At 40.3% G+C, this 12,071-nt stretch overlaps 1 protein-coding gene across 1 annotated transcript in view; it reads right to left on the minus strand.

Moving 5' to 3' along the window:
- The window catches only part of prdm10 (PR/SET domain 10), a 55,163-nt gene that overhangs the window by 17,843 nt on the left and 25,249 nt on the right, over positions 1–12,071 (minus strand). Inside the window, exons 6-11 of the mRNA XM_008114345.3 lie at positions 11,178–11,419; positions 10,302–10,505; positions 7,684–7,756; positions 6,323–6,440; positions 5,645–5,774; positions 4,852–5,070 (exon numbers count right to left, since the gene is read on the minus strand). Of these exons, the coding sequence (XP_008112552.1) occupies positions 4,852–5,070; positions 5,645–5,774; positions 6,323–6,440; positions 7,684–7,756; positions 10,302–10,505; positions 11,178–11,419 (986 nt within the window). The remainder of the gene's footprint in view (positions 1–4,851; positions 5,071–5,644; positions 5,775–6,322; positions 6,441–7,683; positions 7,757–10,301; positions 10,506–11,177; positions 11,420–12,071) is intronic.

The raw sequence follows: 12,071 nt of genomic DNA on the forward strand, positions 1-12,071 counted from the left end.
TGCTACATTATGACACCAGTCACTTCTTTACTTACAAATACATTCTTAAATTCAGATTGAGCATTACTGCACAAAAGTAAAAACCACCATGTTTTCTAGTAATGTAAGAAAGCCAAGATCTAAGTGTGGATCTATCAGTAAAGATAGCTTTGGAACAATTTGTCAATGTATATTCTTCTTGAGGACTTTAGTGGCTATAGTACTCAGAAGTGGTGTGACCAAAAGGATGTGTTAAAGATGTAGTCTTATTGCTATAATGAAACTGGATTAGTTTCACCTTGATTTAATCTGAAACGAGCCCCAACCCGTGTTCAAATAAGTTTTCAAGGCAATGATGCTGCTATCAAACTGCTAGAACACTTTTTCAAATGTGATTTGTGCCTTAATTTCCTCCCCATTTAAATGGTGCTAAGATATTCTGCAAATGTTTTCCCACATCCTTCTAAATTAATCAGTTTCAGCAGAGTCATCTCTTAATCTCGGCTTCGGCTGCGGGAGGAATCGCGCACAGCTTGCGTTGTAGCCTTGCTTCCAAGTGTCCCATGTGCTTCAGTAATTAAAGAGGAATTTTTGATGCTGGTGGGTAGCTGGCGTGGGAGCCATTTCTAGAGTTTTGTACGCGAGATCTCCAATTATAAGACACCAGCTCAGCAGAAGATTGAAAAGGCAGCAGGGCTCTGCACACCCCTACAGAGTAGGAGAAAACACTAAAGAAAATATGTGCTCTCAGGGTGCAGGTTCTCTTCTATTATTAACCATTGTCTGTTTTCCACTCTATTTCTTGGGCATTAAATATTAATTCCAATCCATACCAGCACACACAAAAACCCAAATCCCAGAGCTAGACAGTGAGTGCAATTGTATTTAATGATGCTAATCATTACCATGCTCCCCACGTCTCCATACAGCGGACAGAGCCCGCATGGACACGCTTTCTTCTTCCCAAGTTTAGCTGGGATAAAGGAAGGCAGAGGCTGATCAAATCCTGTTTGTAATTGGAACAACTACCTGGTGGATGCTCAAAGCCACTGGGCTTGCAGGGATTGTGAAACCATGTGGCTGCATTGCTCCTTCAGGCAACACACCCAGCCTCTTCAAGACACCACAGAAGAGAACAAGGAATTACAACATTTCCTTAAATAATAAATCAAGTTAAGCTTCTCAACTGCTGCTGGCTGCGCAGAAGAACACTAACTGCTCAGGGCTTATGCCATGCAAATGTAGGTTGCCATCACATGGATCTGCACACACACACACTATTCCCTTACAGAGAGCTGGCTTTGGGTTCAAGTCTTAACTCTGGAACAGATCCATAGGACATCATACAGCAACTGAAGAACAGCATGAGCACCGTGCCTTTTTTGGCCTTTCATTTCTTTTCCAATGCAGACTACATAACCTGTTCAAGTCCCATTATAAACATGACATTCAAGAGGAATCTCCAGACAATTCCCTATGATGCACAAAGGGCTGCAGTCTAAGATTAATTTAGAGCCTTCTGGGCACACATGTATCAAATTATAGGTTCCTAGACCACAAACGCCATCCAGTCCAACTCCCTGCCATGCAGGAATATACTATCAAAGTGTTACTGCACTATAGAGGGGCTTTTAGGGAAGCTGAGATGATAAAACAGGGAGGAAAACAGTCGTGAATGTCATTCTGAGATCATTGAAGGAAGCGCAGGATCTGGTAAAATATTCTCCCGATATTCTTTAAGAGAAAACTGTTAAATCTGTCAAATACAAGTATGTCAGATAACTTGTCCAAATCCAGCAACATTTTTCCATCAACCATGATTATAGGAATCTCTGAAATTTAGGATATTTTATCCCACCATATCAAGAAATCCAGTTTTATAATCAATTTATGTATGTTTGTTTGTAGTCTAAACTTATATGTAATTAGAGATGTATGTTGTGTAGTTTGATATGCAATTGTTGTTAGATATGTCTGTGTTTATGTATGTATATGTATTGTTGTTATTTGTTTGTATGTTTTTTTTCTGTTAAAAATTTTAATTAAAATATTCAGAATTTCTGCTGATGGTATCTTTATAGATGCCCAGTTACCATGGAACTACATCTCACCCCATGGAAAAACATGTGCAGAGCAGATAATAGCTTATTGACTAGCCTGTCCTGGTTGTTTTGAAATAAATCACTATCTTTTATCCTCAATTTATAATGCCAACCCACTCTGAAAAACATCTGACTTCACTGGATTTCAAAACTAAACGGAGCCTAACTTGATTACTGCTTAGATAGCGATTACTAGAAGACATGATAGGTAGGACTTGGAAAAAAATGCTTTCAGGAGAGCCTCTGCCAATTCAAATAGACAATACTGAGCTGCAATGACCAAGAGTCTGACTCAGCCTAAGACAGCTTACTATGTTTTATGTTCTTAATTACCTCTCCGCAAAAGAGAGTAATAAATAACTATCACAAAGGGACTTTAAGAGACTGAATATGATAAAAGCACATGAAGCACTCGCCAAATTAAAACTATTATAAATAGTCACTTTGGAAAAGAATCGTCTAGCTCATATCTTCCCTAGGAGCCTAGCAATCGGAGCACAAGAACTAAATGGCATATTCGGAAATAACAAATGGTACAGCCCTCCAGAGACTCCACCATTTCAGTCTGGAAGTGAGGAAAACATGCTTAGAAGTTTCCCAAGGAATAATAATACCTTTCCTGAACACAGGAAAGGCAGGGGAAGGGAACAAAGCAGAAAGGAAAAAAACCTACCTGCAGTTCCCACTAAACAAGTAGCATTGGGAGAAGAAAACAAATATTTTTTGAAAAGCAGACCATAAGCAGAAGCTTTACCTTCTGCAAATGCTTGTTTCCCATAGGCATTCACAGGTTTGGGGCTTGCAATAAGAGCTTCACAGCTCCATGTTAGTCCAGCAGACAAGAGAGATATCAGCTAGAGTCCTATATCACCCTCTATGTAATGTAACCATAGTGCATCAAGGACGGGACAACATTGGTCCCAATGCACATCCGTTCCTTCGCCTTCTCTACATAATCTCTTTTCTTGAAAGTGGAATCCATTGACTCGTGTTCTGGTCTGTGGAGCAGCAGAAAGCAAGCTTGAACTATTGTCTTCATGGCAAAGAAAGAAATACATCTAAATAGTCATTGGGGCATGAAATGAACTGTATGGCTTTTCATAAACTATGTGCAAGTCAGAAGGCAGCAAAATATGCCATGCCAAAAAACCTTGAAAAACAACCAACTTAACAAATGAACTTGCCTAATGCTGCATAAATGCAAAGTACAATAGTACAGCTCAATACTGTTGGCACTTTGAAAGTCAAACTCATGATCAACAATTCCTAAGGAAGAGTCTCTAATGAAATCTTGGAAAGTTGGTCCTAATAAGATAGTGCATATAAAATATCAGTCTTAAATATACCATCATATTTTGTAGCCACCTCCTTAATGGCATTTAATACACCCTGCTATAATGGACTTAAAACTTGCTCAATCTTCTTTAAGGCAGCCACAGACTTTTTTTTAAAAGATATCTCATGCTACAAATGAATGGGGCTCTGACCTGTTTGCAGCTGCTTTCCTTCGAAATCTTACATGCAGAAATGAATGGTGAGAAAGAAATGACATTAAGCAGCATCAACTGATCCCCTCAACTGGACAGTTTGGAGGATTACTTGTCTGAATAATTTCCCTCATATGCTGGATAGAAGAGCACCATGCAGCTGCCAAAAAAGGCACAGGTTCAAAGCATTTGTTTTTGGTATGCCGAGTTTACAATATAGACTTTAATCTCACAAAAGAGGAAAGTGGGGCTATGGCCCCAAGAAAGAATGCTATGATTAAAAATAATCTTTCTTGGATTAGTGGGGGAAATGGGAATGAGCCAAGGTCATGGTGCCTCTTTGGCAACTCCTTCTAAAGCCAAGAGGCCACACAGATGGTGTTGCAAACAGGCTATTAGGACGCAGCACTTCGTCCGGCTGCTTAGAATACCATTCCCTGCCCGCCTGGATGGACAAGGTTTCTGCCAAAGCATTATCAAACAATATCAATCTCATCAGCACCAACTGGTGGCCAGTTTCCCCACAGTGTTTCAAGAAGCACAGAGCAATTTGTGTGAAGTTGTCTTTTCATGGGGAAGATAATGATGATGATGATGATGATGATGATGATGATGATGATGATGATGATGATGATGATGATGATAATAATAATAATAATAATAATAATAATAATAATAATAATAATTCATTTATAACTCGCTTCCATCTCTCTGAGGGGACTCGGAACGGTTCATGTGGGGACCAAGTTTACCAACAGAGAGCAATTCAAGATAAAAGGACAGCACCAAATAGCAGAAAAATCAAGCATTCACAAAAGAAGCCAGAGCTCCTTGGTATGAAGTCTATCTTGTTAAATACAGTAAGATGTGTCCCGCTTAATGTGTTAGGTGTAAGGAGTTTGTAAACTGACACTAATTGCAGGTAAAATGTCATGAGAAACTAGCAAACAAGGCAAGCACTATTAATAATAATAATAATAATAATAATAATAATAATAATAATAATAATCCACTTGTTCTCTCCAAAAAAATGAGACTTAAATCGACTTCTAGAGGGAAGAGACAAGTGTCAGGAGGGCCATATTTTACTCTGAAGTAACCTTTGACATTAAAAGAAACTAATTCTGTGCTCAGCAAAACCTTTCTGAGCATGGAATGAACTGAGAGGCAAAGCTCTGATTATTTAATTTCTACTATTAAAAAACCCATACATTAAAAAGCCCCATAAATAAATGAGGAATGTGCACACAGAACCCCAGCCAGCTTCCAGATACTTCTCTTACCCGGATACGTTTTGTTCGCCGCATGTCATCTGCGGTGATCATACTCTGGGTAGCCACAACAGTCTGTTCATGTGGTTGGAGCTGCAACGGGTGGCTCTCAGGCTGTTGATCCAAAGGGGTCTCTGGTGGCACCGGTGTCTGTTCTGGTTGGTCTAGTCCATTCAAAGTGGCTTGCCCAGCTTCATCAAATTGCCCTTTGCTAGAGAAATGCAGCAAGTCCTGAAATCCCAAAACAAGCAGGCAGCCGGTGGTTAATTCCTCCTTCCTGCCTTTCAGTGTTTCTGACCTGTAGTAATTGAGGCCAGGACCACAAACAGAATTCCCTTGTTCTGGGACTTGGATAATTATGAAAAGTCAGTTCCAAGTAACTGCCTGCTATTTAGCCAAAACAACCTATCTTTGAAAGATGGCATTGAGTTACATAGACACACTCCTAAACTGATAGTTTGCCTAATAATAATAATAATACAAAGAAGAAGAAGAAGAAGAAGGAGAAGAAGAAGACTTTATTTTTAACCCGCTCTCTCTCCCCAAAGGGATTCAGTACTGTGAGCCATATTACGACGAGTATTTGGTGTTTTTTAGTTTTTGGGGGGACTCCAAGTTTTGAGGGAGGTTGAATCCAAAGATAATGTTATATAAAGTCAGTTCTACACTGGGGTTGGGGTGGGGGTAATAATGAATGCAATTGCATGAATTTTATTACCGTCTCAGACCAGGAGTTGAATACAATTAAACAGATCCATTTTTAAAATTTAACAGAAATATTTTCACCTGCTGTCTCCAACAATACCTGAGTCTCTTCTACACATTTTCCTCCATTTTCACTTGCCACTTCCAAGCGCATGAATTTAGGAGGGCGGCCTGGTCGCCGGCCTGGTCCAAATTTTCGCTTTCCTCGTCCGCGCCCTCTGCCTCTTGCCCTGAAAAGAACACTGGATTAGAAGCAATGGAGGGAGCTCCTAGCACTCTTCTTAGCCATTAGAATACTTAGCCAATCCGTTTGATTCAGCAAATGTCTAAAATGGGGTGGAAAATCTATTCCCTTCAGATATTGTAGGAGTTCAACTCCCTATCAAGCTTCAGTCAGGGATGATGAGAGATACTGTAAACACTAAGAGAGGTAGATGTTGCCCATCCTTGATCTGAGATACAACATCTGTAAATGGTTTGTCAGAACAGACCAGTATTAAAGAAGAGGCATTCATATCTGCTGCAGGACCCTCTTAATGTCAGTAGGACACAACTGATCTCTGTATGTTCCTCATGGGAAACCTCTCACCCTTCTCCAGCCCCTTTGTCAAAGAGGAATCTTCAGGGAACAACACTGGCTCTGTGGAAAAGTTTGTTTTGGGAATCTCCCACTGTCTATGCTGACTGGCAGATTCTGGAAGGTGTAGCCCAAAAAGTAACCTTTCCAAGTAGTGGTAAAATTTGGAAATCAATTTTTGGCAAACAAATAAACAAATACCTGCTAAAGAAGTCCAACTTTTCATCATGGGAGTTGAGGTGCTGCTGGAGCTGTTCCGAGCTCATGAACCGTCGGTTGCACTCATAACATGGCCAGTTTTTTTCTTGCTCTCGGAGAACTGTGTTTTCAAGTTAGATCACTTAGTAACAAAACTCAAGACATTACTATGTTTTTAGTTCTCCATACAATGTTTCACCCTCCCTTGGTCTTCCAATTGATATTTCTGGGATGACTAAGAACACTTTTGCTGATAGGTTATATAACATTTAACCTATAAACAAAACCTCTAACCCTGATCAGTTTCAGAACGGCAAAGAGGATGCTAATCAGGTTGAGGGAGGAGGAAAGCTTGGAAAGTTGTTCTGAAGAAGAATTAATATAATGACATTCTAAGGATATACAATATATTTAAGCATCCTAAATGCATTAAATCCCATGCAACATGTGCTTGTTTCACCTGGTACCTTTTGTTCTTTGCCTGGGCAAAACAGACATATACACACACAGGAATTGAGAGGAAGAAAATGGAAGTGTGGAGCAGATGAAGTGACAGGATTTGCATCTTCATCCCATCAAGGGTTTCAGTATAACAATGTCAACAATGTATATAATCAATGTAAGTGTAATCGCTGTCTACTTTTTAACCATAACATAAATCAGCATAAGTCACTTTTTAGTGTAAAGATAATGCAATGCCACTTTTCACTAAATTTTCTATCTGTTGTGATGGCATGAGTAAGAGAACATTTCTGGAACCTGTGAAGGGATACCAGATGATGACACAGCTTTGCCTGGCTAATATAGATTTGGAAGATATGGAATGCCACCTGTTGTGAGTTGTTGCCAAACTAATTGCTTGAAATAGATGGATGGGGCAAGCTGTTTTCAAAGAGGAGGGCCAGGCACATCCATGTTAGTTTAACAGCAAGCAGGGATTCTCAGGGATAGAGGTTCTGCACTACAAATACTGGCAAAACTTAGCCTAGACCAGCCATCAGCCTATTAGATCTGAACTTTTCTGTCCACCAGTATGTTTGAACAAAGCAACTGCAATTTTATCCCCCCCCCCCCCTTTGTCAAAGACTCATGATGACAGTCACTGCACATTATCCATCACAGTGATGGGGATTGAAAAGAGGTGGATTTTGGACAGCAGACCACATTTGCCAACTCAAAGTATTCCCAAATGTACCAAAGCCAGCCTCTACAGCCACTGAATACTACTAAGTGGAAATATCTTCAACAGCAAAAGGAGTTTGACAATACTGACTTAAAATAAAAGACATTATTACTGAGTCTGGCTTCAGCTGGCTATGCCAAATGGTATCTGCTATTAAGTGTCACAAATAAGACAGCAGTACCTTTCCTTTCTTCCTCAGATACGTCATGGATCTTCTGATTGACAAATTCTGCATATGAGGCAGCATACCACACCTGCAACCAATACATATGAAATGTATGTATTTTTCTAAAAAACAAGTCTACATAATGATGTAGCAATGCTCTGGCACTACGAGATGCAGAGCCAGCCTTCAGAAATGGAGCCACAAAGTGGAGTCCATGACATTCAAGTGTGGAGAAGAGCAAACCACAGAGTACCTCTTACAATGCAGCCAGAACCGTGCCACATGCACAATGGAGGACCTTCTTATAGTAACACCAGAGGCACTCCAAGTGGCCAACTACTGGTCAAAGAACATTAGTATAATGCCAAGTTTTTAACTTTGTTTGTATTTTTAAATACATTACAACTGTACCCTCAGATCGCTTCTGATACGTTAAATAAATAAAATAAATGCATAATGATTTCAGTATCACACTCAAAACCCTAATCCTAATGTCAGGGAGCATGCACAGAAATTATTCTGTTTTATACTCACTCTGTCCTATAGACAGACAGACAGACAGACAGACAGACAGACAGGACATAGATATCGGCCCACTGATGGAACTTCTTGGCCGACCATCAATTCAAGCTCAAGTATCCTCTTTCCACACTCAACATTCTGTTCATTATATAATATTGGACTTCACTTGTATCTGTGACTTACTCATTTGAGACATGCCTGACACTCTCATGATAGAGAAAGGGAATAATAATTCAAGTACAGACATCTTTATAAGTGAACATGAATTTCTATTGATGAGTCAAGAGATCTTTTTAAGCATGTCAAGCCTTTAATATTTTCAACAGATTGCTCCTGTTGGGATTTCTTCCGCATTAGTTCACATGCTGCATGACAGACCCCCTGAGAGGCAAAATGGATAAGCTACTCAACTTTCCTCACTAGTCTTCATTCACTGATTGCCATGACAATGAAGAGGAGTGGGAAGCACTTTTCAAAATGTCAAAAGTGATACTGAGGGAAAATAATATGCTACTCTCTTTTGCCTCTGTCACAAATCTCAGCTAAAATTATATAAAACAAATAAAGAAGAAATAGCTGTGGTTCCATAATGTAGGGACAAGAAGGCTCCAGTCTACAGGTCTGTAACAACCAAAAGGATCTTCATCTACTGGCCTATAAACAAATTTTGCTCTTATCCCCAACCAGTGACTAGATTTAGGCAGTCATTTAAAGGCTGGGGAGCTATTTATTGAATAGTGTTACATCTTTAGGCCTGCAAAGGTGATGCATAGAACTCAATTCTTCTTTGCTGCCAAGGAAATTGTTGCATATAACTGAACTATGTTTTGTAGACAGAGAAGCAGAATGATGGTTCAAAAGGTTCAAAATATGGATACAGGTCTAAAACGCTCATGAGAGAAAAAGCAGCTGGAAGTGGAATAGGGCACAGAATGGGAAGTGCAGGCTGTAGGAAACAGGAAAAGCCCAGATGGTGGCACTCATCTTTTGACTGTGCTCCAGCTCTCAATCTGTAAGCTTAACATAAAGAGCTATTCTCCCAACTGTTCTCTCTAAGTTCCACATGATTTGTTTTTAGCATGGGATAAAAATAACCTCATGATGATTGGAATCACAAGCAGAAAAGCTAGATCGCCCCATGCACAGATTCGGCTGCAGACCTCAGTGGCACGCTGATTGAAGTAAATGGCACTTCATTAGTGGGCAAAGCCCAAGACACGGTGCAAAGCCAATCACATTCACGGCCGGAGTAAATTACCAGAGGAGAAGGGGAAGAGAGAATTAAAAGCAAACTGAGATGCTTTTTGCACTTTCATTTTAAACCTTTTACTAGAGAAATATCAGCTTCCCAGATATTGTTATGTTTGGGCCACTTCACCCAAGAGGCAAGGACAAGGGTCAAAATAGAATCCCTGACCCACTCAAATAGGAACTCACCCCCCCCCCCCCCGGCCAAATGAAGTAGTCCCTTAGTCCTCAAATTTCAAGCATGAAAAGTGAAGATTGTTCACACCTAAAACGTTATATAAACTATGTCTGCATTCCCTTCATAACTTTCCTCCCATTTTGGATGCCTAAACAGATTACTTCCCTCCTACAACCTCCAATTTGCTCATAAATACAAAGTGAATAACTGACTGGAAAAAATAATTTGAAATTCAACCAAACTAGCTAAGATCAAAAGTTCCTAAACCACCCCTCCTTTTAGGAAGGATGATTACATTCTCACCAACTAGGCTGTAACCTCCAGTGGATGAAGTTTACAATCCGAGAGCAAGTAAACAATTCAATACAAATAATAAACCATGTGGTCCTATAGGCCCTTAAATTCCTTGACTGTGGGGGGAAAGGATTACCATATCAGAAAGGAAGCCCTGGCAATTGCGACTGAACATATTTGGCCTGAAATGCCATTCAGAGAATCCTGTATCAACTGATGTGGATTTGCCGGTCTGCAAATAAGTAGCCAGCCTAATGATCACATACTCTCCACCATTTCTCAGATGAAAACCAGGACAGGGAAAGTGTGTTTTGCAGAGTGTGGGATTTGAACAGGGAGGAGGATAATTCAACCTGTCATATTATGCAAAACATATAACATTGCAGCATACCTTGAGTTCCTGTTTGGGCTCAATGTTTTTAATTGTAGTGTAATAAATATGATGGCCGTATTGATAAGCGACTAGGTTCTGCTCCAGGTGGTTCTGTGCAGGGCGCACAAACATCATCCAGTTGCAGAGAGCCTCACTGGACAGCTCAAACCAGAGATCCTCCTGGAGGTCCCGGTCTTTCCTGTCACCTTTGTTAAGAGATACCTGAGGATAAATTACACAGAGAGATAGAGAGAGAGACATATATACACAGAACACATCAATATGATGACATCTCCATTATAAAATAAACAGTTTTGATCCTAAATTGGTGAACTGTGTCTTTATGATACTAAAAGGGGGGTGGGAAGTTCAGAAGGTAATGTACTCTTTTTTTAAAAAAAGTATTAGCAGAGAGTGAATGGCCACCGATCCAAAATGTTTTAGCAGTACATTTCCTGCATCAGCAGGGAATCAGACTAGATGACCTTTGATGTTGTGGCAACGCATGTGATCCTGTGAATTAGTCACTAAGATCCATGTATGTGTGTGCATGTACTTAGGTTGTTTATCTTTTCCTAGAGAAAGTAGCTTCTATTAAAATTCATACCATGATAAATCTGTCAGTCTTTAAGCTGACTCAAGACTTTTCTGTTGTTTCTGATGAGTGATCTGTCCCTAAGGAAATTAAATTCAAGCATGCAGAGTGCAAAGGCATTCTGGTATTATATAGCTAATGTACAGTACTTCTTAGATGTTGGCATTTGACGTGTATGGATGTATGACTGCATGTCCCAAACATGTGTACATGGGAATCCTTTCGGGGAATGCAGTGTAAAAACAGAACATGCTTCTCAGGACAGGCAGTTGCATAAGAAATAGCTGGTGCTCCCTCACCTTGAGATGGATGTAGCAGTCCTTTAGCTCTGATTGCCTGACCAGAGGTCCTTCTACGGGGCCAAACTGTGTGCGTTTGGGAATGCGCCGTTTGGAAAACACGCCTCCTAAGAACCGGTCAATGTACAGAACTAAGGGGAGGCTGGCTCTTGCCCTTGTCAGCACTGGTCTATTTGGGATTGGGTGCAAGGGACCGTGTTTGGGGCAAACTGAAGGATGTGCATTATTGCACTCTTCACACCCTGAAAGACACAAAAACATGCCATGAAAGAAAGAAAGAACATAGACCTTAACAACTCCAATCCAGAGTGTTTAACATCCAAAGAATTTTAGTCAGTGACAATCTTCTTTCTAGACCAGCCTTCTCTAATGTGTCCTAGTTGTTTTGAACCATTCTGGTTGACTAGTCATGCTGTCTGAGATTGAAGAATTACATCTGGAAGCACCAGGCTGGAGAACACTAGTCTCATAGAATCATAGAGTTGGAAGAGACCTCATGGGCCATCCAGTCCAACCCCCTGCCAAGAAGCAGGAAAGCGCATTCAACATAAAGAGCTAAAGAACATTTGAAATGGATGCCACTTAAGAGTTAAACACAGCATGTGAAGGATGTCCTTTAGCTGAAACCAATCAACAAGACTCCACTACGTTTAGATAAGTGGAGCAGGAAGAGAAGAAGGAGGCTGCCGCTCTCCTCTCTACCTCCTTTTGTCTGAGGAACATCAGCACTTTGTAGTTTTTTTAATCCTTTATTCTTAAGATTTTGTAAGGGGCAGAGATGTATATCAGCTCAGAGAAAGATGCTTAAGGCCCTTGGAGTCTTTCCCGACATTAGTCTCTGCTGCCTTATCCAGTTCCATTCTACAACACAATGTGGCAGCATTGAAATGTTTT

The sequence above is a fragment of the Anolis carolinensis genome, unplaced genomic scaffold (genome assembly GCF_035594765.1).
Source record: "Anolis carolinensis isolate JA03-04 unplaced genomic scaffold, rAnoCar3.1.pri scaffold_8, whole genome shotgun sequence".
NCBI classification, from domain to species: domain Eukaryota; kingdom Metazoa; phylum Chordata; class Lepidosauria; order Squamata; family Dactyloidae; genus Anolis; species Anolis carolinensis.